This window comes from Loxodonta africana, chromosome 26 (assembly GCF_030014295.1).
Source record: "Loxodonta africana isolate mLoxAfr1 chromosome 26, mLoxAfr1.hap2, whole genome shotgun sequence".
NCBI lineage: Eukaryota > Metazoa > Chordata > Mammalia > Proboscidea > Elephantidae > Loxodonta > Loxodonta africana.
In genome coordinates this window covers 26,790,411-26,815,215 of record NC_087367.1, presented here as the reverse complement: position 1 = coordinate 26,815,215, position 24,805 = coordinate 26,790,411, and the positions used below count along the sequence as shown (strand labels likewise).

The following is a 24,805-nucleotide window of genomic DNA, read 5'->3' as shown; positions in this document are numbered from 1 at the left end:
AATCAATTTTAAAGCAATTAGAGCTTTGGCTGTTTAGGGCTGTATTTGTGAAGGCTTTTGCTCAAGATATGGTTTTGCATCTGAAGTAGTTATTTACCCATGTCTTGACTGTCACTTTATGATACCTCAATTTGGTCTTCAAGCCTTTTTTGGTCCGGAATCTTTCTACCTCCATCAGTCCATGTTTCTTGAGCACTAGTAGGTTATAAGGCTTGTGGATATACAAAGATGAATGCGACAGTGTTTCTGCTTATAAAAAAAGCAATCCATCTTATGGTCTACTGGTAGAAAAATCTTCCCTAAAGACAGATTTGATGTCAGTCTTGCTCAAAAATCTTCAATGGGTCTTTATATCTAGACATGAAATCCCTTTGCTTGGCTTTTAAAATTTTCATTCTCCCTATTCAATCTTAAATATGCTCTTTTGGCCTAAGTGATTAAAATATTTTTTATTCCTTATGAATAGAAAGATATTTTTCTTATGCCCCCCCATTTTTTATTAATGTGGGTACTGAAGTATATTGAAAGCAAAAAATTTTTTCTTGCCAACATGTTGAGTTCCATCTCTAAAATGTTTTTTAAATCCAAAATCATCTCTTAATTCCTGCTGTAATTATCTTAGTTTTAGCCCCTATCATGTCTCTTCTGGACTACTGCAATGGTTTCCGCCACACTGTATATATACAGCAATACTTAGCCCGCGGTACTATACTTATACTGTAGCTTAGTAGTAAGGTCCCTGAGAGAGAGACTGTATGTTAGTCGTCTTAACCCAGTGTCTGAGTCATGGTAGATGTTTTCAGTAAATGGTTAGAAAATGAATGAACAGCAAGTTCAAAATAAATAATTGTTTACTAGTCAAATTAAGACAATTTAATGACAAGGTGTTCTGGTAGCATAATAAAAAGTGACAAAATTTTACAGTAGATAAATGACAGTGAAATATCAGTCGGGCTAAGCCCCACAGTGGTAGGCTGAGACAATGGCAGCAAGGAGTGGAAAACTCAGAGCATCCTTTTATCAACTTCTGAGTTGGAAGTAAAGGATGGCTGTCTCCTATCCTGTAGTAGTTGTCTATGTCTGAAGTTTCTTTCTTCCCCCATCTTCCTTTAAAAGCACATGTGTGTGCACACAAAAATTAAAGTACTATAACATTATTCTTCTCCTTAATGACCTTGTTTAAATTTTCTATTTCCTCTGGAGTCCATTTTGGCAAGTTACATTTTCATAGAAAGTTATTCATTTCCTCTAGGTTTACAAATGTATCTGCTAGAGTTGAGCAAGGTAATATCTTTAGATTCTTTCTTACTTTTATGGATTTGTGGCTACTTTCCCCAAGACATCTTATTTCTTCTTTTTTTTTTAATTAAATTTGCTACTGATTTATTGTTACTCTCAAAAAATTAGTTTTTAGATTTATTGTTAGTTGTATTTTCTGTATTAAATTTATTAACTTTGGTTAACTCCTTCCTTCTGCTTTCCTTAGGCTTATTGTTCATTCTCTAACTTCTTGAGTTGGATTCTTAATAATTTATTATCATTCTTTCTTGCTTAATACTTGAGGCTTTAATGTTTTCTCTGAGCAATAGTCCAAATGTTCTGATATAAGGTATTTTCATGATTTTCTAAATATTAAAAAATTTTGATTTTGCTCTTTGATTCAGGAATTGTTTAAAATAAATTTTTAAAGTTTCCAGGTGGTAGGAACTTTTATTTCCTCATTTTGTAATTTATGTCTAGTTTTGGTTATATATTACTGCTTTTTATAAAATTAATGAGGTATTCTTTGATTTCTGTATTTAGGGTACAGAATTCAGTACGAAACAGTTAGATCTACCTTATTCTTTTAGGCTTTCTATGTTCTTAATTATTTTGTCTACTGGATCTGTCAGAGACTACTAATATGCTTGTCTGTTTCTGCTTCTGTCTTCTATAGTTTCCCTTTATAAACTGATGTTATTTGGTGCACTGGGATTTACGCTCTTCCACTGTGAAAAGTGCTCTTCGTTTCATTTCAGTGTTTTCCTTTGAATTAAATCTTGTCAACTCATGACCCCTCTGGCTTTCATTTATCTGGGAAGGTGCCTAGAGAGGCGTCATGTTGTAGATCTCACACAGCCAGCAGAGAGCAGTTCACATGGTAGTGCCTCTTCCTGCACACACCCCTGCTCCATCGCCACTGGTGGTAGAAACGCTTCTACCTACTTTGTAGGTCACTGGTTCACCCCTCTTCTGTTTTTATTAAAGCTAGAGCCAACTCTTCTGTTTAACACTTTTCTTGCCCTTTTCCAAGAGGAGAAGGGGAAAATGAAAAATTTATGCCACTGTGTTCAAACCAGAAGTTTCCCTTTAAAGTTTCTGATAGTCAACTTGGTTAAATTTTCCCATTTACACAGGCAGCTCCACACCCGCTCCCCTACTGCTGTACTACAGGAAAAGAAATATTTTACATTAGTCTATCTCTGTTTTGGCAATGCATTCAAAGTTTTTTAATAATAAAAGTTATATGTGTTTACTGTGGGGGAAAAAAAAAAACCCTAAAAACAGAATTCCATAAAAGTAAAAATCTCCCACTCCTCCCTGTGCCACAGTGTACTCCTCAGGTGATGCTGTGTTATCAGGCGGTTTAGGTGAGTATCCATAACGTGAACGCAGTCATATATCATGCATACACTAAATACATTTTTTAAATTACACAAATGGGATCACTCTAAACCTTTTAAAAAATTTAATAAGATGTTGTAGATAGCTTTCCATAAGTATATTTATTCAATAAATATTAACTGAGCAGTTGCTATGTGCCTAATACTATGCAGGTAGTACGGATTCATCAATGAACTAAAAAGACTCCTGGTCCCATGGAGCTTATTAATTCTAGCGGGGGACATAAACGATAGGTAAGAAATAAATAAGTAAATTGCCTAATATGTTAGAAGACAACAAGTAGGGTTGGGTAAATTGTCATGGCAGAAATGCCATTTGGGCAAAATCTTGAAGGATATGAGAATACGCCATGCAGGTATGGAGGTAGGGGGCTGGGAGGGTGAGACTGCGAAGGAGGAGGAAGTACTCCAGACGCAGGGAACACCTAAAGCAAAGGCCTTGGAACAGGAGTGTGCCTTGCATGGCTGAGGGATCACAAGGACATCAGTGTGGCAATTATTTGAGACAGGTTCAATTTGCTGAGTGTGGTGTCCACAGTGGAACCTCTGTAGAGATTCTGGTTCAGCTTAATGAAGAATAGTCATGGGCATCCAAAAAAGGAACGTGCTAATTTCTACAGAGCCTGTTAGCAAGTGATCAAGAGACAAGCTTGATGCTCCAGGTGACAAGCTAAGGTCCTTTCTAAATCAATGATTCTATGATTTTTCTTCCTGCCACTGGAAAGGCCAAAGGTGCAGTATTAATAATCTGCTCAGTCTTTGCTTTATCCTTTTTTCACGAAGACGCGGATATGGATAAGAAAAACTAAGGATGTCACTGGAGTACCAGGATCAAATAGGGTTTCAACCAGCTTTTTAGACTTGTTTGAGGAGGACTATATGAAGAGCCCCCCCCCAGCGTCTGTCAGTCTGTTGTACTGTGGGGGCTTGCATTTTGCTGTGATGCTGGAAGCTACGCCACCGGTATTCAAATTTTGGCAGGGTCACCCATGGCGGACAGGTTTCAGCTGAGTTTCCAGACTAAGACAGGCTAGGAAGAATGCCCCAGCAGTCTACTCCTGAAAAGATTTAGCTAGTGAAAACCTTATGAATAGCAGTGGATCACTGTCTGATACAGTGCCAGAAGATGAACTCCAACCCCTCAGGCTGAGAGGCACTAAAAGACGACTAGGGAAGAGCTGCCTTCCTCAAAGTAAAGTTGACCTTAATGACATGGATGGAGTCAAGCTTTTGGGACCTTCATTTGCTGATGTGGCACAACTCAAAATATGAAGAAACAGCTGCAAACATCCATTAATAAGTGGAACGTGGAATGTACAAAGTATGAATCTAGGAAAATTGGAAGTTGTCAAGAATGAAATGGAACTCATAAACATTGATATCCTAGGCATTAGTGAGCTGAAATGGAGTGGTATTGGCCATTTTGAATCGGACAATCATATGGTCTACTATGCCAAGAATGACAACTTGAAGAGGGATAGCATTGCATTCATCATCAAAAAGAATATTTCAAGATCTATCCTGAAGTACAACGCTGTCAGTGATAGGATAACATCCGTATGCCTATAAGGAAGACCAGTTAATATGACTATTATTCAAATTTATACACTAACCACTAAGGCCAAAGGTGAAGAAATTGAAGATTTTTACCAATTTCTGCAGTCTGAAATTGATCGAACACACAATCAGGATGCATTGCTAATTGAGGGAGACTGGAACAGGAAAGCTGGAAACAAAGAAGGATTGGTAGTTGGAAAATATGGCCTTGATGACAGAAATGATGCCGGAGGTCGCATGACAGAATTTTGCAAGACCAACAACTTCTTCACTGCAAATACCTTTTTCCACCAACACAAACACTGACTACACATGCGGACCTTGCCAGATGGAATACACATGAATCAAACTGACTACATCATGGAAACAGACAATGGAAAAACTCAAAATCAGTCAGAACAAGGCCAGGGGGAGACTGTGGAACAGACCGTCAATTGCTCACACGCAAGTTCAAGTTGAAAACGGAGAAAATTAGAACAAGTCCAGGAAAGCTAAGGTGCGACCTTGAGTATCTCTCACTTGAATTTAGAGACCATCTGAAAAATCGACTTGATGCATTGAACACTAATGGCCTAAGACCAGACCAATTATGGAATGAAGAAAGCAACAGGTCATTAAAAAGAAAGGAAAGAAAGAAAAGACCAAAATGGATGTCAGAAGAGACTGAAACTTGCTCTTGAACACTGAGTAGCTAAAGTGAAAGAAAGAAATGAAGTAAAAGAGTTGAACAGAAGATTTCAAAGGGAGGCTGGAGAAGACGAAGTAAAGTATTATAATGACATGTGCAAAGAGCTGGAGATGGAAAACCAAAAGGGAAGAACATGCTCTGCATTTCTCAAGCTGAAAAAAACTGAAGAAAAAATTCAAGTCTCCAGTTGCAATATTGAAGGATTCTAAGAGGAAAATATTAAATGACTCAGGAAGCATGAAAAGAAGATGGAAGGAATACAAAGAGTCACTGTACCCAGAAGAACTGGTCAATGTTCAACCATTTCAGGAGGTACCATATGATCAGGAACCGATGGTACTGAAGGAAGAAGTCCAAGCTGCACTGAAGGCATTGGCAAAAACAAGGCTCCAGGAATTAACGGAATACCAACTGAGATGTTTCAACAAATGGACGCAGCACTGGAAGTGATCACTCACCTATCCCAAGAAATTTGGAAGACAGCTCCCTGGCTAACCGACTGGAAGAGATCCATACTTATTCCTATTCCAAAGAAAGGTGATCCCACCAAATGCAGAGTTATCGAACAATATCATTAATATCACACACAAGCAAAATTTTGCTGAAGATCATTCAAAAGCAGCTGCAGTGATATATTGACAGGGAACTTTCAGAAATACAAGCCGGATTCAGAAGAGAACATGGAACCAGGGATATCACTGCTGATGTCTGATGGATCCTGGCTGAAAGCAGAGAATACCAGAAGATGTTATCTGTGTTTTGTTGACTATGCAAAGGCATTTGACTGTGTGGATCATAACAAATTATGGATAACATTGCAAACAACGGGAATTCCAGAACACTTGCTAATGAGGAACCTTTACATAGATCAAGAGGCAGTTGTTTGAACAGAACAAGGGGATACTGAATGGTTTAAAGTCAGGAAAGGGGTGCATCAGGGTTGTATCCTTTCGCCACACCTATTCAATCTGTATGCTGAGCTAATACTCCAAGAAGCTGGACTGTATGAAGAAGAACAGAGCATCAGGATTGGAGGAAGACTCATTAACAACCTATGTTATGCAGATAACACAACCTTGTTTGCTGAAAATGAAGAGAACCCAAAGCACTTACTGATGAAGATCAAAAGAGCACAGCCTTCAGTATGAATTGCATCTCAACATTAAGAAAACAAAAACCCTCACAACTGGACCAATAAGCAATAGCATGATAAATAAAGATTGATGTTGTCAAGGATTTCATTTTATTTGGATCCACAATCAACACCCATGGAAGCAGCAGTCAAGAAATCAAAAGACGCACTGCAACGGGAAAATCTGCTGCAAAGGACCTTTTTGAAGTACCAAGATACTTTGAGCTACTGTAGTGGTGAATTTAGAATGAAATTTTGCTCCCTTATTTTTCTGAAGAGTTTAATTATGAAAATGTGTTAGGCTGTCCTTATAACTCCTGGATTATTAAAATTTTGCCTTTTTTCTTTTTAGAATTAAGAAGTAGTTAATTCAGATGCATACAGCCTTTTATTCAGCCAAAAAGTTATGACAAAAACAAAGCAAAACAAGAAACAAATCTTATTCTTACGAGCACTCTAAATAAACTGATTTAAAAACCCATAAATCAAAAATTAAAACCAACACAAAGCAATTTTTATTTTTTTTACCTGTAAAATAGCCACTTCATTACGGAGCTGACTTTCCTGTTTTGTGGGAAATCTCATCTTATCAATTACTTTAATAGCCACATCTCTTCCAGTCTTTCTATGTTTTCCTATTAAAATAAAAAGAGAAAGAAGTAGCAGTAGCAACAAATTGACAGCTCACATAAATACCAAAATCTTTATCAGGATGTTGTCCACAGACTGAAATTTATATGTATTTACTTTTTTTGGGAATCATTTTGGTTCTTTTTGAACACTGTTTCACTGAACTTAAAGAGTGAAAGAAATTATGTTTTCCTCTATATTATTTGCCCCAGATGAAGGGTATTTCATTATCTGAAAGGGCAGGGAGTTTCAATGAACTTTTTGGCTGAAACTTAACCTACTGTGTTAAATAAACAAGAGTTAACCACCCTAACCTAGTCTTCAGAGACTCTGTCAAGATGGAAACACTGTACTAACAAATTAATTTTATTCTAGGTTTGTTATGTCCACACAGAGTGATTTAACCACATATTGTATCCCCAACCTCCTGGTTCCTATATTGTAGAATCTCGATATAAAGGTGGAAGTCTGCAATAAATAGTCATTCCATCATTTATTCATTCTTTCAAACTAATTAGTTATCTAGCACCTATTATGTACCAGGCATTTGTTTTAGATGCTATGTATAAAGCAGTGAAAATGGCAGGCATTTTTGGTATTTTTTTTTAACCTGTATACACCCTCCCCTTACTTATCAACATGGTTAGGTTCCAAAGACCATGTGAAGTTGGTGTTATGCAAAGTGGTGTTATGTAAAGTTGGTGTTATGCGAAAATGGAGGATGACCACATCAGATCACAAAATGATGATCATTGTTGTCATTAGGTGCCATTCGAGTTGGTTCTGACTCATAGCGACCCTACCTCTGTACAACAGAATGAAACACTGCCCAGTCCTGCACCATCCTCACAATTACTGCTATGTTTGAGCCCATTGCTGCAGCCATGGTGTCAATCCATCTCATCGAGGGTGTTCCTCTTCTTTGCTGACCCCTCTACCTTACCAAGCACTATGTTCTTCTCCAGATGTCCTTCCTGATAACATGTCCAAAATACATGAACCAAAGGCTTGCCATCCTCATTTCCAAGGAACACTGTGGTTGTACTTCTTCCAAGACAGACTTATTTGTTCTTCTGGCAGTCTGTGGTATATTTAATATTCTTTACCAATACCATAATTCAAAGACATCAATTCTTCTTCAGTCTTCCTTATTCACAGTCCAGCTTTCACATGCATATGAGGTGACTGAAAATATAATGGCTTGGGTCAGGTGCACCTTAGTCCTCAAAGTAACATTTTTGTTTTTTTTTTTTAAACACTTTAAAGAGGTCTTTTGCAGCAGATTTGCCCAATGCAATACGTTGTTTCATTTCTTGACTGCTGCCTCCATCGTTGTTGATGTGGATCCAAATAAAATGCAATCCCTGACCACTTCAATACTGACGTTGCTTACTGGTCCATTTGGGAGGATTTTTGTTTTCTTTATGTTGTGGTGCAATCCATACTGAAGGCTGTAGCATTTGATCTTCATCAGTAAGTGCTTCAAGTCCTCTTTGCTTTTGGCAAGCAAGGTTGTGTCATCTGTGTGTCATAGGATGTTAACAAATTTTCGTCCAATCCTGACATTCCAGGTTCTTCTTCATATACTCTAGCTTCTCGGATTATTTGCTCAGCATAGAGATTGAATAAGTATGGTGAAAGGATACAATGCTGACACACAGCTTTCCTGACTTTAAACCATGCGATATCCCTTTGTTGTGCTTCAATGACTACCTCTTGGTCTATGTACAGGTCTGCATGAGCACAATTACATGTTCTTGAATTGCCATTCTTTTCAATGTTTTCCATAATTTGTCATGAATCCACACAGTTGAACGCCTTTGCACAGTCAATAAAACACAGGTAAGCATCTTTCTGGTATTCCTTGCTTTCAGCCAGGATCCATCTGACATCAGCAACGATATTCCTCGTTCCATGTCCTCTTAATCCAGTTTGCATTTCCGGCAGTTCCTTATCAATGTACTGCATTATTACACAACTGCCAAGTTACACCATTACATAACTGCCAAACCACGGAAAATTATGGTACAGCCAAGTTGACACATAACTTTAACCATGAGAGCCAGTGTTACTCTTGTGTTGCACCTCTGTGTTTGTTACTGCCAGACAAACGCTATTAGCAAAGCAGTCAGATAGTATATTTTTTACTATTGTCTTAATGCGAAATGTCAGATAACGAGACAGTTGTTAAGTGAGGAGAGGACTTGGTATTCTCTACATAACTATTTATTTGAAAAGAAATCACACCTGTCTCAAGGGTACTGATCATAAAAGTCTGACTACTTGAAAAGTATAGGAAAAAAATATGTGCAAATTTGGTGAGAAGCCAAAGGCACCTTGGACAGTTCTCTGCCCCCTCAATGGAAGGAGTCCAGTATTCTTAAAATAGACATATCTGAAGTGTTGTTGTTGTTAAATGCCATTGAGTCGGTTCTGACTCATAGCGACCCTATGCACAACAGAACGAAACACTGCCCGGTCCTGAGCTATCCTTATAATCGTTGTTATACTTGAGCTCATTGTTGCAGCCACTGTGTCAATCCACCTCGCTGAGGTCTTCCTCTTTTCCACTGACCCTGTATTGTGCCAAGCATGATGTCCTTCTCCAGGGACTGATCCCTCCTGACAACATGTCCAATGTAAGACGCAGTCTTGCCATCCTTGCCTCTAAGGAGCCTTCTGGCTATACTTCTAAGATTTGTTCGTTCTTTTGGCAGTCCATGGGATATTCAATATTCTTCACCAACAGCACAATTCAAAGGCATCAATTCTTCTTCGCTCTTCCTTATTCATTGTCCAGCCTTCACATGCATATGATGTGATTGAAAATACCATGGCTTGGGTCAGGTGCACCTTAGTCTTCAAGGTGATATCTTTGCTCTTCAACACTTTAAAGAGGTCCTTTGGAGCAGATTTACCCAACACAATGTGTCTTTTGATTTCCTGACTGCTGCTTCCATGGCTGTTGACTGTGGATCCAAGTAAAAGGAAATCCTTGACAACTTCAATCTTTTCTCCGTTTATCATGATGTTGCTCATTGGTCCAGTTGTGAGGATTTTTGTTTTCTTTATGTTGAGGTGTAATCCATACTGAAGGCTGTGGTCTTTGATCTTCATTAGTAAGTGCTTCAAGTCCTCTTCACTTTCAGCAAGCAAGGTAGTGTTATCTGCATAATGCAGGTTGTTAATGAGTCTTCCTCCAATCCTGATGCCCCGTTCTTCATATAGTCTAGCTTCTCATATTATTTACTCAGCATACAGATTGAATAGGTATGGTGAAAGAATACAACCCTGACGCACACCTTTCCTGACTTTAAACCAATCAGTATCCCCTTGTTCTGTCTGAACAACTGCCTCTTGATCTATGTAAAGGTTCCTCACTAGCACAATTAAGTGTTCTGGAATTCCCATTCTTTGCAGTATTATCCACAGTTCGTTATGATCCACACAGTCAAATGCCTTTGCATAGTCAATAAAACACAGGTAAACATCCTTTTGGTATTCTCTGCTTTCAGCCAGGATCCATCTGACATTAGCAATGATATCCCTGGTTCCACATTCTCTTCTGAAACTGGCCTGAATTTCTGGCAGTTCACCGTCAATATACTGCTACAGCCATTTTTGAATGATCTTCAGCAAAATTTTGCTTGCGTGTGATTTTAATGATATTGTTCTATAATTTCCACATTCAGTTGGATCACCTTTGTTGGGAATAGGCATAAATATGGCCAGTCAGTTGGCCAGGAAGCTGTCTTCCATATTTCTTGGTACAGACGAGTGAGCACCTCCAGCTCTGCATCTGTTTGTTGAAACATCTCAATTGATATTCCATCAATTCCTGGATCCTTGTTTTCCCCCAATGCCTTCAGAGCAGCTTGGACTTTTTCCTTCAGTACCATAGGTTCCTGATCATATGCCACCTCTTGAAATGGTTGCACATTGACTAATTCTTTTTGGTATAATGACTCTGTGTATTTCTTCCATCTTCTTTTGATGCTTCCTGTGTCGTTTAATATTTTCACCATGGAATCCTTCACTATTTCAACTCGAGGCTTGAAATTTTTCTTCAGGTCTTTCAGCTTGAGAAACGCCGAGCGTGTTCTTTCCTTTTGGTTTTCCATCTCCAGCTCTTTGCACATGTCATTATAATACTTTGTCTTCTCAAGACGCCCTTTGAAATCTTCTGTTGAGTTCTTTTACTTCATCAATTATTCCTTTTGCTTTAGCTGCTCGACATTTGAGAGCAAGTTTCAGAGTCTCCTCTGAAGTAGCAAACCATAAATGTTGTAAATATACATAAAATTAACACAGTATCTGAATGACTGCTATGTGTCTGACACAATGCTAGGTGCTAGAAATACAAAGAAAAACCCGACCCCTCTCAGTCTACTCTCAGATATACTTCTAGTATTATAGATACATGACAGAAGCATGTATGTTGTGTAGCAGGGGCACCAAGGAGGAATGGTCAGTTATACTTGATGAAGAGGTAGGGATAAGAAAATCTGCACAGAGGAAGCCCTTTAGTTAAGTCATGAAATATGAATAAGTCTTCACTAGAGGAAAAAAAAAAAAATTTTTTTTTTTTTTTTTTTAGAGGGGCAAAGCGGTAGAGAAGGAGCAGAGAGGCAAAGGTATGCAGGCATATAAGCAGAATCGGAAGACAGAAAGCAAAGAGAGAGAAGCAATGATGGGAGAAGAGAGATGCAAGGATGAATCACAACAACTCTGCATCCCCTGCTAAGCAAACTGGCCATCAGTCTAGGCAATGGTGATCCACTTAAGGGTGCCAAATGAGGTAACAGATGTGAGGCCTTTTTAAAAAGATTCAATCTAAAAGTAGTGTGGAAGAGGACAAGAATGGGAGCAGGAAGACCAACTAGGAGGCCACTGTAATAGTCTTGACAAAAGATTTAACATTTCTTTAGTATCTTGCATCACAGCTTATAAAGTACTTTTATATGCATTAGGTTTCATTAATCTTAATAACCCTGTGAGCTACGCAGGGAAGGTTTTTCTGGTTTCATTTAACCAGTGCTTCAAACCAGTTCTTCCCGGTTCAATCATGGCCAAAGAAGCAACAACAGAACAGATCTGAATTTTTAAAGTTTGGGTGAATCAGAACCATAACTGGAACCGAAGTTATGGGTCAAAGCCCTGATAGAAACTTAATCTCCCTCTTAGAAAATAAGGGCAGCATATGTATTGCACAGCAACCAAATCTCTTGCCCGCTGGCAGAGTTGGAAACAGCAGTGCCCCTCTCAAAGATGGTGGCCAACCACATCGCTTTGAATGTGTGTTGCTTTCCTCAGTTCCGGCAATAATCCAACTACGTATAAGGCTCCTTAAAGGGCTCACTACAATTCTTCCAAGTCTCCCATTCCAGGGCTTTGACCTGTAGTTTTTCCCATTCCGGTTATGGTTCTGAATCACCCAAATTTAAAAATTCGGGTCTGTTCTGGTTTTGCTTCATTGGCCATACTGAACCGGTTTGAAGACCTGCATTTAATAAATGAAGATTCTGAGGCACAGTGAGGATAAATGACTTGTCTAATACTATGCAGGTTTTAAGACGCAGACCTGTTATAACATGCCCACAGCAGGCAGGCAGTGTTGGAAAACCAGCAGGGAATATACTTCAATAAACAAACTCACACAGCCCACAGAAACGTCAAACCATTTTTTTCCCCACACAAACACCTCTATATGTAAGCAACGAGAAGAGATAATGGACTACTGTAAAACGAATTTTCTGATTCTTTTCCTGTTACTTTTTAAAGTTTGCAGTTGAAATTGGGAATGAATGATCAGTTGTAATGAAAAGAGCTTAGCTAAAGGAAAACAAACCGATCTTAGAGGAAAAGGCTACGTACAAAACTGTGAGACAAAGATGTAATATATGGCAGATATTTCTAAATGTCATAATTTTTCTACAGTATATACAATGAGCAAAAGGCTATAGTCACTTACCTCCATAAACAATGCCAAACTGGCCTGAACCAAGCACCTCATCTGCAAAGATCTGGTAGATGGTACTGATGTCCTATTCAAGAAAAAACAAGCAATAAATAGAATGTATTCTTTATAAAACAATGTTAATATCTCCTGACTCTATTCATTCAAATACTTACATACAATTTTGTTTTTATGTAAGAGATAACTAATTTTCACAAAGTAAAAAAAATCTTTTATATATTTAAAAACAAAACAAACTCATTGACATCGAGTTGATTCTGACTCATAGTGACCCTATAGGACAAAGCAGAACTGCCCCGTAGGGCGTCCAAGGAGCTGCTGGTGGATTTGAACTGCTGACCTTTTTGGTTAACAGCCAAATGCTTAACTGCTATACCACCAGGGCTCCATTTTATGGAATATGGGCTTTTTATATTATGTTGTAGGAAAGGTTAAGCCCAATTTTTAAACTATGACTACTAATGTGTAAGTATAATGTATTCTATAAGACCACCTTAGGGAAAAAAAAGCTTTGAATAAGAAAAAAAAAAAAAATCTATTAAGTAGTGACCTATAAGAAGTAAATTAACATGGAAAAATTAAGAACAAATTTTTACTTATTTGACCTTTAGAGATACTCGGTATCTTTGGGTTTAAAAAAAACCACTTAAGTTTCTATTTTTGGAATTAGGTTGACTTTGAAAGTCTGACGAAAAGTGAGACAAAGTCTGTAACTCAGGTCCACTCCTCAATCTCCCTCCCTCTTTGCTCCCCCTCCCTCCACTCCTCCTTCTTTTCCTTCTGTTCCCTTCATTTCCGTTTTTTGGTGGTGATGGCTGTTGCTGTCAGAGCAGTCACAGAGGGCATTCTCTGATCCCTTCAATCAAGGTCTCCCTTGTGCTTGGGTATGCACACAGGCCTTTCAGTGTACACGAAAACTATTTTGTGCTTATAACTACTATTTATTTAGTGATTCCTACGTGCCAAATAGTAGAATAAGTCAGTATACTGGAGATATGTATATGCAGGGGTAAGTAAGGTTAAAGCATGGGCTTGACACACTGGCTCCAGAGATGCCGATAATGCAGTTTCTGTTGTTATTAAACAAAAATGAATCAACCCTAAAGAAAAAGGCTACTTGGTAAATTACTTGAAGGTTCTGACTCATGGCGACCCCACATGTGCAGAGCAGAGCTGCATTCCCTAGGGTTTTCAAGGATGTGACCTGTGGAAGCAGATTGCCAGGCCTGTCTTCGAAGATGCTCAGGGTAGGTTTGAACCAACAACCTTTCAGTTAGTGAGCACTTAACCATTTGGGCCACCCAGGGACTCAGTGAGGATGAAATAAGATAATGCATAGAAAGTATCTAGAAAACATTAAGCACCCAAAGAATACTAGCTATTGTATTATATTATATCCTGTAATCTTTAAAACAATCCTATTAGATTGGCATAATTAATTAACAGCATTTAATAGATAAGGAGATACAAGGCTTGGAGAAACTCAATACCTTGGCCCATCTAATAAATGACAGACCTGGGATTTGAACTTAGGCCTATTAGACTTCAACATTAACATTATATAGCCACCTACTACTACACTCTACTTCATATGGTAAATGGACTTTGTTTAGGGACATTTTTCTAGTTCTAGCACTTTGTTCCATTATGGATGATCATTTACATTTGGTCAACATCTTTGAAAACCTGGGTTCTACAATAGAGTTTGGGGTCAGAAAGAAAGCTCCCTTCAAGTCTTCCTCATTCTTCAGGTTCAGAGGGTCTTCTGTAACACCCAGAATAGGTTATCTTTCTTGTTAAATATTTCTTGAGCATGCTGTACTTCTTCAGAACATGTATCACCCTTGTACTGCTTGCTTAATATCCTTCTTTCATGAAATACTACACTCTCCATGAAGTCAGGGACTATGTCTATCTTGTTAGTGTCTTCCTAGTGCCTGACTCACAGTAGACACTCAATTGAATAGATTTAGTTCCCTAGCCTTCAATTTCCTCATTTGTAAAGTGGCTGTAATGACATCTTTGTCACTGGATTTTTGAATTAATTAAATTAGGATGTATACAAAGTGCCGAGTCCAGTGCCCGGCATATACTAGTGCTCCACAAATCTCAACTTCTTAATTTCTGTTTGAATTAGGTAAACTTAAGAAAGCTACTTAAATTCCTGGGGACTTCATCTCTTTTGTGAAAAGGTACTGGCCTAGATCTCTCTTAAGTCCCTCCAAATTTTAAAAATGCCTACTTATGACTTTATGGTTATCATCCATGTTTATTGAGTTCGAACTGTATACAGGGCCCTGTGATAGGCAGCTGATTTGTAAGGAATAGAACCAGTACTTAAGGGACTTAGAAGAGAAACAAAAAACATAAATCTGTAATAAAGATTAAATGATTCATGACACCATATGAGGCTCAAATAAACTACAGCAGAGGCTCTCTTAAACATCTTTTCTCCACCAACTCACCACAGTAACCTATGCTCTCCATTCCCTCTGAAAAGCATATGCTCACTGATGTCTACAGTAGCATACCAAACATGTGTGGCAGGAGGCTCCACTCTTGCAGGGCTCATGCCATGAGTGCCTCTTACCCGTGAATTTGTTCCCAAGCACGTTTATGTGAAATTTTTTGTGTTATGATAATTATATGGTCTCATTAAATATTAAAATTAAATGTAAATAAACACTATGTAAGTCAATGAGATGTGAGAGTCCTATAAAAACTAGGTTGTTTTGGAAATACTACAAAGATGAGGCACTGAAAACAATTGATGTTAAATTACTTGTGAGCAAAATAAACATGCAAGAAAGACAAATTAGAATTGCACTCAGCAGACCCACACTTCAAAGCCCTGTGACAAAAAGCAAATGATGCGTGTACATGTTTTAAGTTATAATGAAATCTATAAGCACGATTTTTAAATACTTGTCAACTTTAAACAACTTTTTGTGTAACCAAATTTGATCCTAAACAAATTAAATCAATGCACTGTATATAGTAACTGCTAAAAAAATTTCTTAACAAAGACCACTTCTCAACCTTTTTCCCCCTCAGCCATGAATGGATATGTCCGTAAGTTCCTGTAGGCTCCTCCAAAGCCTGTGCTCTTGTGTTTTGGTATCCCCCTTCTCACCCCAAGAATCTAGAATCCAGCCTACCTACCACTAGGATAGGGCACATATAGTATCTCCTTGAAACCCTCTATCTCCTACTGGATATCCAGTCTTCAATCGCAATCTTAGAAATCCCAATAACGTTTATGTGTCACAGAAATATTACAGCTGGATGCCCCAAGCAGAAGCGGAAAAAAGATTTTTTATCAAAGAGACATATATATAGTTAATGAATAATTTTCTGACTTCTTTTCCTAGCGTTTTTTCCTTCTAATCCAGGGGTCAGCAAAACTATGGCCTGCCATCAAATTCAGCCTGTTTTTTTCTTCTTTTTTTTATGGCCCATAATCTAAGAATGGTTTTCAAATTTTTTAATGGATGGGAAAATTAAAATAAAGAAATATTTTGTGACACATGAAAATTATATGAAATTCAAATTTCAGTGTCCATAAATAAAATTTTATTGGAATACAGCCACACTCATTTATTTGCACATTGTCTGTGCCTGCGTTTTCACTTAAATGGCTGAGTTGAGAAGGTGTGACAGAGACCATATGGCTACAAAACCTAAAATATTTATTATCTGGCCCTTTGTAACTCCTGTTATAATCAGTCCTCTATACCAGCCAAATTTAATCTATTCACTATTTCTTAAAAGTCTTGCAGTTCCTGCTTCCTCTATTTGCTCACCCTACTCCCTCTGCCTGCATGGACTGTTGCCCCCACCCCCTCAGCTTGTCTGTCCAACATCCTTCCTACCCTTCCAGTCATAACTCAAGTCCCACTGCCTTTAGGAAGCTTTCCCTGCTGACTCAGAAGGAAAAAACCTTTCCCTTCTCTTTCAACCAGCGTAGTACTTTGTAATATTCTAATGTCACTTATGAAAAAGTGAATTTTATTTTTATAAGTCAAAAAATCCACTGTAGCTTTTAAAGCAGTACTCCTTAGGGAAGAGTCTAAGCTACCACCCACAAGATCTAGCATAATGTCTTTATGCAAATTGTTTACTGCTTTGGGCTACGAACCTATTTCTCTGATAAGATTTCCACAGTTCATTTTCCTTAATTTTACCACTTGATTTGCACACTTTAGCTATAATTGTTACTTACCACATTCTCCTGGATCTGACAATTAGATACAGAGATACTGGTAGACAAATCTTCTGTAAAATATAAGAACGATATCCAAGAAAAGAACAAAATTGTTAATGTTGACTTAAGATTAATATTCACTGACATATGAAAATGCCCATGGCATACTAAACTAAAAAACAACAAAACAACTTAGTGCAGTTAATATAATACAATCACATACATTTAAAAAACTTTAATTATACGCACAATACTAATCTATCAGCAGGAAAATGGTTAAATAAATACAAAGGAATACTATCTATTTAAAAAATGATGTAGAGCTGTAAGTGTTGAGTCGAAAAGCTATCCATGTTTTACTGTTAAGTTAAAAAAGCAAGTTTCAGGGTAGCAGTGCTTGAATTAAAACAAAAACAAAACACTGATTTCTTCTGGGAGTGGGAGAGGTGGGGTTGGGGAAGGAGGATTTTAGTTTTACTTTATGTACTTGTATACTGCTTATATTTTTTAAAAAATAAAAGGCATTACTTTCACAATAAAAATATTAGTTAAATCTATATATTGGTAGTGAAACATACCGACTTATATTAAATAATGGATAAAAGCAAGTTGTAAAAGGAACACAAAGATTATGACACTATTTTTTTCAAAAAGAAAAACTATATAGTAGATAGTATAGGCTCCCCTTCCCCCACACCCTCCCAAGAAATATACACCAAACTGATAATAATGACTTTTAGGGGGAGGGCAGGTGTAGGATTAGGGACACAGGAGATTGTGTGTTGTATAGGGAGAACTTTCTCATCCTCTATTACACAATTCTATAAAGTTTCAATATTTGTATTTGGTAAGCAGAGAAAGTAAATGTAAGACTCTAAAGACAGACATAACACTGATGTAATATAACTAAATACAGCAAACCAACACATACATCTTTAACATACGCAGAGTAATGATTTCAACACTGATCTCAAATTAACTGACAATAAAAACAGGGTAAACTAAGCAAGGGAACAGGGGTTAAACATCTAGAATTTCCAAGATAACTCAAGAGAGCAAGATAATGAAGCTTTCTTTATAATTCCAAATACAAATCTGTTAATAAGGAAATTTAAGCACAAATTACACAATAAAAGTAGCATGACTGTCAAAAACTCTTAAAATATTAAATCAAAAATATTTTTAATAATTTAAAATTTAAATGTGAACAATTGAGAAAAGGTACAGCATCAACAAATTGTGCCTAAAACTCTTCTGCTTCTTGGTAGATCCAGTTTCCCAGTTCAAGTCTCAATATTTCTTTTCTTTCAAAGACCTCCACTATTTAGCACCATCTCGTTTTAATTTATATTGATTCTGAGGAGGCTGTTATAAGGACAGCAGCAACAACAACAACACAGTAATAGTATCTCCTAAGCGCTTTTGTGCCAGGCACTGTACTAAGTACATTATGTGCCTTTGCTATTATCTAATCCTCTTTAATAATAATTAATACTAATCCTCTTTAGACTAGAAAAATGTAGAGGCCAAGATCACACAGCTAGTAAGTGGCAGAAATGGGCTTTCATTCTCCAGCATCCTTATTCTTAGTGCTTTCACCATTCTATCCTTAGAGACTCTTAACTCTGGGAGGGGGGTTCCACAGACGGCCCTCTGAAATTATATATAATTTCCCTAAGCCCTCTGAAATTATATTTAAGATTTGTGTATAAGTGCATGTATTTATTTTTTGGGGAAATGATCAGTGGCTTTAATCAGAATGTCAGAGGATTCTGTCTAAAACCCCCCCAAACTTAAGAACCACTGTGAAGTATCTATATATCCATCCAAAGAAATAAATATTAAATACCGAACCTGCAGATGGAGCTCTGGTGGCACAGTGGTTAATACTCGGCTGCTAACCGAAAACTCAGCAGTTTAAATTCACCAGCCGCTTCTTGGAAACCTTATGGGGCAGTTCTATTCTGTCCTATAGGGTCACTATGAGTTGGAATTGACTGGACAGCAATGGGGGTTTTTTTTTTTTCCCCATATATATTCCATAGATTTTTTTTACTTTTTGAAAATTAGTTATCTCTTACATAAAAACAAAATTGTATGTAAGTATCTGAATGAAGAGAGTCAGGAGATACAAACATTGTTTTACAGAGATAAAGAATACAGCCTATTTATTGCTTACTTTTTCTCGAAAAGGACATCAGTACCGTTTACCAGATCTTTGCAGATGAGGTGCTTGGTTCAGGCCAGTCTGGCATTTTTTATGGAGGTAAGTGACTATAGCCTTTTGCTCATTGTATATACTACAGGAAAATTTGAAATTTAAAAACATCTGCCAGATAATACATCTGTATCTCACAGCTCTGTCAAGTAGCAACAGGTTTGGTTTTTTTTTTTAAAACCTGTAGATGGTCATGACCCTTGTCTCTGATCACATCTGTCTCCTCAACTTGAGTAACACTAGCTTTCAGCCCCCTGAGAGGTGTGGAACCCCCTTGTAACAATTTGGCCTTCGGTTCTGGTTCTTCTTAAATTCGATAATCCAATGCAACGACTCACAGACTGCAGGGCAAGGGCTATCTTTTAATCTAGCAGAAAAAGGGATACAAACACATAGGTTGATGTTCAGGAAGGGTCTTGGGGCAGAGCTTCCACGTCCCCAGGGTACATGCTTACCCTCCTGAGAACAGGTGTTTGCCCTCACCACCCAGGAAGTTCCACTGAGCTTCCATCTTCGAAAGCCTTAACTAGCCTTACCTCGTGGCCACAACAGATCACATCATCCCTCCTGAGGCTTAGTCAGCATCAGGCCCCCAGAGAGAGAAGGGGCCGGTACCCACTGACCTAGCCCCAAGTGAATGGGGATGAAAGAGAAATGACTGCCCCACCAGCTGGGGTCTGAACTGATTTGGGAAGGAAGCTGAGATTTCTATTGGACACAGTTGGTGTGTGGAGTGGGTAGATGTTCTCAGCCTTCCTGGACTGGTTTTGTGCACCCCTGTCTCTACCATTTAGCTCTGCCTATGCACATTCTGGAAACCCTGGTGGCACAGTGGTTAAGTGCTATGGCTGCGAACCAAAGGGTCAGCAGTTCGAATCCACCAGGCGCTCCTCGGAAACTCTATGGGGCAGTTCTACTCTGTCCTGTAGGGTCGCTGTGAGTTGGTATTGACTTGATGGCACTGGGTTTGGTTTTGGTTATGCATATCCTACCTGGATGCCAAGGTCCAGATTAAATTTCTTCTAGCACAATATCTCTGCTTGCTCTTCCTACCCATATTTGAATTCCTCAAGAAGTGCATTACTCATTTTTGTATTGTCTGTTTATGCTACTAACACTTACGTATACATGTCATATTTCCCTATATAGTTTTAAGACTTCTGCATTTCTTTTGTACTCTAGCTCACAGCCTAGCATAATGCCAAGAACAGGTAGCACAAAATAACTTAGTGAAAATGAAACTATATTTGGAAACTGGCTGATATTTATTTCAATTTAAATATACTTGTCTAATGAATGAATTAGGTTTACTCATAAAAAACAATGCCAGTGGAGGGAATGTGGTGTAACGACTTTCTGATGGTTAAGTGTTCACTTGAACCTTTACCAAATTTAGATTTTATTTTATAAATTCTGTTGGTGGGAGGAATTTGTGCTTCAATAATTTTGTACTATTTCTGAATGTTTTAATTCATTTAAAAGAAATACAGCACTTCTGCCTTGGCAGATTTCATGAGTATGACGTGATCCTTAACTCTTTATAGGTTGTTTATATCTCACTAACAAGCAAAATATAATACTATTAGCGTCTTAATCCAACGAGACTTCATGGATGCCACGTGCTATTCTTTGCACTTCACAGGTACTCTTCATTTACTATTGACAACCCTATGAAGTAGGTACCACTACAGAGAGTAAAAGCACTTACCTAGATCAAACAGCTAGTAAGCGGCAGAGCCAGGATTTAAATGCAAGGAGACTGACTCTGGGGCCTACCCGGAGATTTTATGTATACGCAATAACCAACATAATTTTATAAAGGAATTCTCACGGTACTGGTATATGAAGATAAATCGGAAAATGAGCATTAAAAATACGCACAGAAACACAATCACACCCACACCCATAAACTGCTTAAGATCCAAAGGGGAAAAAAGTCATCAACAAGTTTATCGCTTACTGTGATCTTTCCCTTGCCCTGGAGAAGTGCAAACACTTGCTTGAGGGGTGACAGGCATGAGAGCCTGACGAATTGCTTTTTCCCAGCTCTGTGCTACATCAAGTCCAACTCCAGTGGCAGCAAGAACTGGATTGTGAGAGCTGTCGCCATTGTTCTCACCCACAAAGTATACCATAGTATCAGTGATGATCTCAAAACAGTGCGGGTTGCTGCCTTGGGAAATGTTGGTGAAGTCATGCGGTGAAGATACACGGAGAATTTCTGAAAGTGGGATTTCCTGAAATAAAAAAAATTAAGCATTGGAAAATATGAATACATCTTGTTTTTATTTTCAGATATACTAAAGAACTGAAGATATGCATTTCTAATGGATGTCATTAAGATCAACACAGTGTACCTGAAGTATGCGGCATTTGGAACTCAGTCAAGTCTTACAACAGTAACTGCCTTGAAACATTTGTATTCCCAACAATGCTGGAGGCACAGCAGGGAGGTGGTGACTATGCCAGTGAGTCAGGCCTAGAGCAGGTTATTAGGGTGCAAGTAAGGAGAGGATTTAGGAGGGCAATCTGCCACTATATCCAACACTTGTCGTTTTCCAATTGTCATTAAATCTACTCAACAACTACTTCTCCATTGACTGCTGTCTGTAAACTACAGGCCCTAAGAAGCACAGGAATAATGGCAGGAAAAGCAACATGTTGGGTCAGTGGAGGTTGTCTGAGCACTCCATTGTGGGTTAGTCCACTGAAGTGAAGTGTAACAATCATTTATGTTGAGTCCACTTCGTAAGACAAGAAACAACTTGTTAAAAAATAAACGAACAAAAAAAAAAAAACCCCAAACCAAAAACCAACCCACCTCAAAGTAAGTCATTGCTTTCCATTCTCCTCCCTACTGACCCAACTGCTACACTTATAATCTTGTCTGGTGTCTGTCAGCCTGTGACATAGCAAACCATGGGGCAAAGCAATCAAGGAGCTGGTACAAAAGAGATCAAGAGCCATGATAAGCAATCTGGAATCAGGGCCTGAGGTAAAATGAAAGGTAGGAGAAATACCAAATACCACACTGGTCTCTTCCGGATAGGCAATGATCTTGGAACTTTCTAAACTGTCTAAAATAAATCACACTATCCAGAGGGAGAACAGCAGCAACCTGACAACATTACCAAAAGGAAATAATCAGCAACCAACCTCTGGTAGCAGGGCTGCTGTGGAAGGTGGAATGCAAGGGTAGGCTGACAGTGACTCCTATAACTATTAGCATGTCCTAATAGGTATATACCGAAAAATAACAATTAACGAATTAATATTATTTGGATATAGTTGAAAGACAGTATTTTAACATACACATTTTTTAAATGTGAAGTTCTTACCTTATAATACTTTGATCCAGATTCATTTTGAAACAATGTCAGACATTTGCTGTCAAGTCTCCAGTAATGCCTCTTCCTCTATAAAACAAAGACCAGGATTCTGTGAGGTTCAGAAATAATGATTCCCCCAGAGTACTTGTACTTTCTTTTCATTTTTATAAATTTGTATTTTTGAGTAGGTTATACATTCATGAGATTCAAAATTCTGAAAATATAAAAAGGATATATAATGAAAAGTAACACTTTCCTCTCAGTCACTCGTATCCCACCCTTCACCCTTACCCTCAGGCAAACAACATTATTAGGTTTTGGGGAATCCTTTCAGAGAATTTTATGCATGTACATGCAAACACAAACATATTATTTTCCACCCCTTTTTCTATAAATAGTAGCATACTGTCCTGTACCTTGTCTTTTCATTTGGAAATCTTTTTCAGGTGAGAACACAAACAGCCTCCTCATCCCTTTTTATAGCTGTATAATATTCCATTGTGTATACCAGGGTTTCTTAACTTTGGCACTTTTGACATTTTAGGCTCGAAAATTCTTTGTTGTGGGGACTGTTTTGTGCACTGTAGGTTGTTTAGTAGCATGTCTTGCTTCCACCCACCAGATGCCAGTAGCACTACCCCCCACCAGTTGTGACACAGATTATGGTATAGATGTACCATGATTTATTCTATTTGGCACCAACTGATGGACATAAAAGTTTGTTTCCAACCTTCTGTTATTACAAATAATGATGCAATAAATAACTTTTTTACATCCATTTTTTTAACTTGGGCAAATTTATCTATATGCTAAATTTTTAGAAGTTGACTTGCTGGGTCAACGGTAAGTGCATATGTAATTTTTCTTGATAATGTCAGATTATCCTACACGAGATTTGTCCCAATTTATAGTCTTATCAGCAACATACAGGAGTGCCTATTTACTTACACCCTCTCTAGAGCCCTGGCGGGGTGCAGTGGTTAAGAGTTCGGATGCGAAGCAAAAGGTCAGCAGTTCGAGTCTGCCAGCCAGCCACCCTTTGGAAACCCTACAGGCAGTTCTACTCTGTCCTACTGGGTTGCTATGAATCGGAATTGACTAGACAGCAATGAGTTTTTTTCCCTAATGAGGTACATTATTAAACTTTGTGATCTTTGCTACACTGATAAATAAAAACTGGTACTCAGTGAAATTTTAAGTTGTATTTTGTTTATCACGAATGAGATTAAGCTCTTATGTTTGAAAATCATTTGTTATTTCCTTTTCTGGGAATTCTGTCTGTATTCGTTGCTCATTTTTCTATTGTGTTGTGGTTCTTACCAATTTGTTAGTACTCTTTATATATTACGGAAATTAGGCCCTATGTAAAATATGAGTTGAAACCCTTTTCTGAGTTTGTCACTTGACTCTGCTTTTTGGTTTTTGCCATGTAAACTGTTTTTCACAGGCTGAATTTATCCATCTTTTATTGCTTCTCCCTCATTTTAAATTTATAAAATAATTTTCCTACAGTTTCTTCTACTGGTTTAATTTGTTTACATTTAAATCTTTTATCCATTTAGACTTATCACGTGTAAAATGTGAGGCATGTATGCAAATTAATTTTTCAAAATGGCTACAAGGATTTTTCAGTATCACTTATTGAAGTTATCTATTTTTTCCCCACTGATTTCATATTATACCTTTGATATACCATTAAACTCTTACATGTATGTAGGATACTTCAAGTACTTTTTGGAAGGACATAAGCTATAAATAAAGGAAAAAGCATACAACAACTGCCGTCTTTCCTGTGGTTGCCAAATAAAACTATCTAAGGCAGCTAAAAATATTGGGTACTTCATTTTATTCTTAAAGGTTTAAAAGAAAGTCTTTTTCGGTAATCCATTCAGCAAGATTTAAAACAATAACAACAACAACAACAAAAAACCAAACCCAGTGCCATCCAGTTGATTCCAACTCATAGCAACACTATAGGACAGAGTAGAACTGCCCCATAAAGAGTTTCCAAGGAGCGCCTGGCAGATTTGAACTTCTGACCTCTTGGTTAGCAGTCATAGTACTTAACCACTACGCAACCAGGGTTTCCACAATAATAACAGGCAACATTTATTTAGTGCTTACTGTATGCCAGACACTGTTCCAAGCTCTTTTCATGTGTTAACTCACTTAGGATCTATGAAGTAAGTCTATTACATCAGAATTCAAACTCAGGCAGACTGGCTCCAAAGTCTATGTTATTAACTATGACACTATGCAGGCTCTTAAAATCTACACCCATTCCATTGTAATTTCACCAATCCTCCTCTTACATAACCTGTACATTATACTGAATAAAAATCTATACACATTTCCTACCTTTGGTAACAACTTCAGATCGACTTTACAGATGAAGTTCTAATTCTTT

At 37.8% G+C, this 24,805-nt stretch overlaps 1 protein-coding gene across 2 annotated transcripts in view; it reads right to left on the bottom strand.

Moving 5' to 3' along the window:
• The window catches only part of PRKD3 (protein kinase D3), a 106,385-nt gene that overhangs the window by 11,047 nt on the left and 70,533 nt on the right, over positions 1–24,805 (bottom strand). For both annotated transcript variants that reach the window (XM_003416077.4, XM_064277191.1), the window contains exons 10-14: positions 22,408–22,485; positions 21,030–21,306; positions 16,870–16,922; positions 12,642–12,714; positions 6,569–6,675 (exon numbers count right to left, since the gene is read on the bottom strand). In XM_003416077.4, coding sequence (XP_003416125.1) covers positions 6,569–6,675; positions 12,642–12,714; positions 16,870–16,922; positions 21,030–21,306; positions 22,408–22,485 — 588 coding nt within the window. The remainder of the gene's footprint in view (positions 1–6,568; positions 6,676–12,641; positions 12,715–16,869; positions 16,923–21,029; positions 21,307–22,407; positions 22,486–24,805) is intronic.